A 6,130-nucleotide genomic window follows, 5' to 3' on the forward strand; every position below is an offset into this window, starting at 1 on the left:
AAAGTTTTATGAAAAAAATTATTTAAGAAGTAGGTTCTTTACATGTGGTCATTTTCAGAATTAACGACACATTATTGTTGTACATTGTATGTCCGATGTATGATGTGCGATTTAACGTTAAATAATAATAATATGCACTCTTAGCGCTAATCTTTGGATTATTTTCAAAATTCCTTTTTTTTTCTTGTTACAGATGTTTGTAAAGCTGAAAGGATTAAATAAATGATGTATCGTTAAACGTAGGTAATAATAATGCTACACAGAACATCGTCGTCTCGGCGCCGGAGGGCATCAAGAAGTGCGGCAACGTCGCCTCAGACCAGATCGCCGAGACCCTCCGCACAAACATCGAGACGCGCGTCGTTAGCAACTACAGAAACAGACGATGAACTAGAACCTCCACCACAACGAAGCCCAAGGGCGAGTCTTGCTCCTGATGCAGCACTGGACTATCAAAGGAGTCCTCGTCATTCCCTCGTACCAGAGACGCGGTCAGCTAGAAACTCTATCACCCCTGAAACAACACTTGTAAGAAACACACTCACACCCTCACGGAACAATCTAGGCGTCGAACAGGCCTACGGATCTCGGTTGAGCTTAAACCCACAAGACTTTAATCGCTCTCCACGCAACAGTATTATTCCAGATGCATCTGCTAGAACACCACGGCGAAGTTTAATCCCTGAAGGGACATCATGGAACCAACCTAGAAACTCTTTAGTGCCAGATGTCGGTAGAAGCCCTAGACATTCGGTTGCAAGCATACAAATTGACCCTGCAAGAAATCAAAAGAACCTGGGTCCAAGTCCTCGAACAAGTCCTCGAGGAAGTATAGCACCAGATGCGTTAAAAAAAGACTTTGCGGAATTGAATAGGGCCCCTAGAGGTTCTTTGGTACCCGATTGCCAAAGGAGCCCAAGGGGGAGTATTGCTCCGTCTGAAAGAAGTGGCCGAGGCAGTTTAGTCACTGGAGATATAGACGCGTCAAGATTAAGCCCCAGGGGAAGTTTGACGTTAACTTTTCAAGAACCATTAGTTTCGAGGGAAAGGAGAGCAAGTGATGAAAGCCAAACAGCTGGTAAGTATTTAGGTCCTAATTTTAACATTCTTTTATATACTCAATACTAAGAGATTAATATTATAACATCAAAAAAAGAGCAAATTGACCTCTGTACCTTTGCAGAATAACGAACGAACATTAACTGATTTATAATACAATTGAAAACATCTGATATTCTTTAGACTAAGGGTCTGTTTCACAATGTATGGATAAAGTACCAAATAGCTATGCAACACATAAATTATTCCAAATTTAAAAGTTCCGAATAAGAAACTTCGTATTTCATGTCGAATAGCGCTATCTGACAGTCGTGAAACGCAAAAATAATGTTTTCCTACCAATAAGTAATAAATAGCTTATTTAGAACTTATCCGGACATTGTGAAACAGGCCCTAAGCGGGAAAGACTATCAACAATGTTATTTAACTCTAAGGTGGCAGAGGCCGTGTCTCCCCGTATCGGTCGTCTTTGGGAGGTCGTCAAGGTACCGGCCTATCAGATACAGGATCGCGGAGAGCGTCAAGTTCTGTCAGCCAAGTAAGGCTTATTTGTTATATTATATTAAGACGGTACATTTAATAATAGCATATATTATATATTTTATCTCAATTGATGCAGGTGTCAGGTGATGAGCAACGACGACTCTGCGGGGAACAGACCAAATATAATGACCGCACGGGTCTGGGTTTGGGCGTGGGTTTGACTACTTATGGTTCAGTAGCGTATCAGCTAAAAGATGCAAATATGGAAGCAACAGGCACCATAGATTTTGTTTGCCGAGCTGCTAAAATCATGAACAGAACTAGTAAGTATTTTAAGAGCGACAAAATCTGTTTAGATATTTTTCTAAATAAACATAAACAATGTAGATACAAACTCCCGTTTAAATTATTCACACATTTAATTTAATCAAGTTTAAATGTGATGTTTCTTTCAGTTGTTATGACAGTATTTTTAGCTGTCCTGTCAACTCTCCCAGTGATAATGATGATTATGGGTAAGTTATTATACCGGTACCTATTTTAGGCCAAACATTTGTACTTGAAATGGTTGCGTATTAATACAATTTAATAACAAAATAAAAATTTCACAAGGCGGTGGTCGAACATAAACGCTTTTTCTTTACATTACAAAGTGGACCTGGAACAGAAATTGTGAACTGTTAAAATAACAATAATTTTAAAATCAGATTTGGAATGCGATTGAACGAGTATTATTTATACAAGAAGTTTTAAAAGTACATAGATCACTTTTGAGTGACGTTCATAAGCTATTCTGTAAAATCAATATAAAAACTATTTATAGCTACTACACATTTATATTTATAGAACAAACTACGTTATTTTCAATTAATTCACATGTAAATATTAAAGCCTGTGTATGTGTATGTATGACACACAAAACAGGACATTGATTGAAACGAACTCATACAATATAAATTCCGAACCAGACGCGGTGTCGGGTATTTTCATGAATATTCAGCACGCATTCCAATTAATATCTACCTGACAATAAACATTCAATTCATATTTTATTAGTAGAATATGTTGAAATTTACTTGTCATTATAACATCTATATACTCTAATTGTATATATGTTAGAAAACCTAAATACTATCAAGATATGCATACAAGAAGAATCAAACTATTATTATGAGAAAAGAGAAATATTAATATACTGGTACATACATTAGAACAGTATAAATAAGCATTCACTAAACATATATTGTTATCATAATACTAATAATAAATAATATCAGAATTTATTAATAATGTGATGTAAAATATAACTACTATGTCCAATTCTAACTTTTGATTATGTAAGAAAAATTTTCATGCCATTGTGTGTGGCGGAATATGAGAAGATTAGACCATAACATTTTTTTGCCATATTCTTGCGAATAAATAATTTAACATTATTTAGTATGAAAAATTGATTGTAAATATTGTGTGTACGAGAAAAAAATCGCATTTGACGGAGTTTAATCGAGATAAAGAGAAATCCTATATACCTAATCGATTAGATAAATGGAAACAGAAATGTGTTTAAACCTTTTTTTTTTAATTTTGATTAAAATTTTCCAAAAAGCTATGTATTTCTATAATAATGAAATATTATCAAAGAGCATAGAAAATTAACTTGAAGTCAGAAATGTCAACGATAATTTAATCCATAAAATGTAAGATTATTAATAATTCACAAGCTCTCAGTCTAACGAAACTCAAACAAGATACACAATTCGTTTAAAAATAATATCATTACTACTCACTGAAGCGTAAATCACATTTCAAAATTATATATTTTTCAGGGAATACGGGAAAAGAGTGAATATATATCTACGATAATGTCCAAATTGTCTATTCATGCATTATTTTGTAAAATAGTGTAATTTAACGTATCGATTTTGCATTTTCTAATTTTCTAGATACCTTGCCAGTTTGTGTGATTCTAGCATTTTAATTGTACATCAATCTTATAATTAGTATTAGAATTCCAATTTAAAAGCTTTTATAAACTTTATTTGTATTACACAATAAACCATTCATAATACACCATCGAATAATTAGACATTTAAAACATACAAATAATGAAATCATCATATATCTACCTACATCTTATAACTTAGGATAAAAATACGCTATGGTGAACTCAGCCAGAGAACAAACAAATTAGTCTACCCCCATAAAAACCTTATTTATTAATAACTGTCAAGTCTACGAATTCTGCATGACAATATGTAGGAGTAGCTAGTAGGCATTCGGTATCGTAGCGCCGTTCGTCGTATTGTTGAAATTTATATTTTTATTTTCATGGCTGTCTGAATATATAATAGGCGTTCAATACATCCGGGACTGTCCGGCGGAGCCTCGTCTACCTGTCTATATGGTGGTGGGAGGTGCAGCAGGGGGTGCTGGTATTTGTTGGCTATTGTGGGCACAGCTAGCTAGCCGCAACTCTAATTCTTCAGCATCGGTGCCGGAGAAAATACTGGCCTATTCACTCACTGCATTTCTTATGGGATGGTAAAATAATGTTCATTAAGCTTGTACATAAAATTAAATGTAGTAGTTGTTTGTGATTAGTATTCTACAGCAATTAAGTTTGTTTCTACTTTTCAAAACTTAAATACTAGCAAAAGCTATATAGCGTTTCAATTACACTCGCAAATAATATTTTGTTTACATTAATACGCAGTTATAGATTTAACTGTGAAACATTATGCAGTAAAATATAATTTTACTTTAACATAAAGCTTTACAAACTTTAAATGTTTTTATCTACACCGTACACCCGCACTTGTCCTCGTTTTTTCGTCAAACGTTCTTGTGTCGCTAATTGGGACATTTCCCGAGAGGGCTTCACGAGTGGGGGTGTGCTATTGGACATTCTATTGTCAGCGATTTACATAGACATTGTTAATTTGTATATTCTGTATAAGATTCTATTGAGACTATGAGTTTAAACCGGACTTGAAAACTTAAGATAAGATTGTATAAACGTTATTTATATAACTGTAACATACAAACATATATTTTCGTTACTAACATATAGTATATATATTCTAGGTTTGCTTTTGGAAATTACTGGACTCTGGGTATCATGTGGCCAGACTACGCACCGAGCCTCTTCGACCCAAACAAGTGGTGCCACCGTACTCTTTATGTCTTTGCTTTAACTCAACTTGGGGTCCTGTGGGGTGTTCTGGCTTTGATGTCACTATTGCTATTATCCCTTGTTGTCTGCCAGGTAAGTAAGAATATAGAGATTAAATTAAATTGAAAACTAACCAAGTCTTAGGTTTTCTCTTTTATTTATGTAATATTACAGTCAAAGGTATAACTATAATCGTTTAATTTAAGCACAACTTATGTTTGTTAGTAAATTTTAAGCTTAAAAAGAAATAAACATTTCTTTCACTGATTTATTTGATTTTCTGTCCAAAATAAATGTATTTTCCGTCATTTTACGGTAAAGTTTTTAATCTTAAATCTTAGAACACATAACATGTAATTTTCCGATCTCACTATTTGTAATCAGGTCTTCGGTTGTGGCTGGCTGGGCCCTCCTCGCTACAAGTAGCAACGGCGCAGCGTCGTGCTCGAGTTATGGCACCGAAACATCAACAACACCATGGACGTGGCTGGAGCGCTGCTGCCCTTCACTCAAGTCGTCCGCCCGGAGCTCACCATCCATGTCCAGGAAGTGCTTACTCAAGCAGACGGAGATAAACCGAAAATAGAGATCAATGAACCCGAGGACGATAGGAGTCCAAAGGGTGCAGCTTGATGGTTATTCGCTGAGCTTCCCAAGAAGCACGTACATTTTGAGAGTTCGGACATTATTTACTACTTCTGACTAGTAACAATTTTGAAAACTAGAACTTTCCTTTAGGGTATAGGTTTTATGGTTTGGCAACCAAGCGAGAACTACTTTTCGTTCGATAAGTATCAGAAATTCGCAAGAAAATATAATACAAAAATTATGAAAATTCGATACGCGTTCCCAACAGTAATTTTGTAATGAATTTATATATTGTATCATCGTTTTATTAAGCATCACAAATTAAAACTAAATTCGATTGATAGCGAAAAGTGTTTTAAACGAAATAACTTGTCATAACATAAATCAACTTGACTTTAGTGATTCACGCAAAACTTCGATAAAATGGCAATGAATAATAAATTGGTGAAAATAATGAAGATTTTAAATTATTGTTATTCTTAAAAACCTTGAGTTTCCCGCCATTTAAAAAATATTTTCTTTAAAAAAACAACGAAACTTTAGTATATTATATAATAAATTAGTTTTAATATAGCTTAAAGCAATTGTAAATATGAAAGATTATTTAAACGATATCATGATTATACGTATTAATTTAGATTAATGTAGTATCGTTGCACTATTATAAATATTTATGGTGTGTATTTTAAAATGGGTGTTATTTTTATTTATAAAACTCGGGTTCAAGGTTCTAAACATAATATATAACAATGAGAATTATTAATAATATATATTATTACATCTACAACAAAGTTAAAAGACACAGTTTTAGAAACCTTAATGACAATC

The 6,130-nt window shown here is 33.9% G+C and overlaps 1 protein-coding gene across 1 annotated transcript in view; it reads left to right on the forward strand.

Moving 5' to 3' along the window:
• The window catches only part of LOC111002107, a 28,415-nt gene extending 22,619 nt beyond the window's left edge, over positions 1 to 5,796 (forward strand). The window contains exons 2-8 of the mRNA XM_022272216.2: positions 194 to 1,078; positions 1,494 to 1,597; positions 1,679 to 1,865; positions 1,998 to 2,057; positions 3,894 to 4,083; positions 4,627 to 4,807; positions 5,099 to 5,796. Coding sequence (XP_022127908.1) covers positions 253 to 1,078; positions 1,494 to 1,597; positions 1,679 to 1,865; positions 1,998 to 2,057; positions 3,894 to 4,083; positions 4,627 to 4,807; positions 5,099 to 5,140 — 1,590 coding nt within the window. The 5' untranslated portion in view covers positions 194 to 252 and the 3' untranslated portion in view covers positions 5,141 to 5,796. The remainder of the gene's footprint in view (positions 1 to 193; positions 1,079 to 1,493; positions 1,598 to 1,678; positions 1,866 to 1,997; positions 2,058 to 3,893; positions 4,084 to 4,626; positions 4,808 to 5,098) is intronic.
• The last annotated feature ends 334 nt before the right edge of the window (positions 5,797 to 6,130 follow it).

This window comes from Pieris rapae, chromosome 3 (assembly GCF_905147795.1).
Source record: "Pieris rapae chromosome 3, ilPieRapa1.1, whole genome shotgun sequence".
Taxonomy (NCBI): Eukaryota; Metazoa; Arthropoda; class Insecta; order Lepidoptera; family Pieridae; genus Pieris; species Pieris rapae.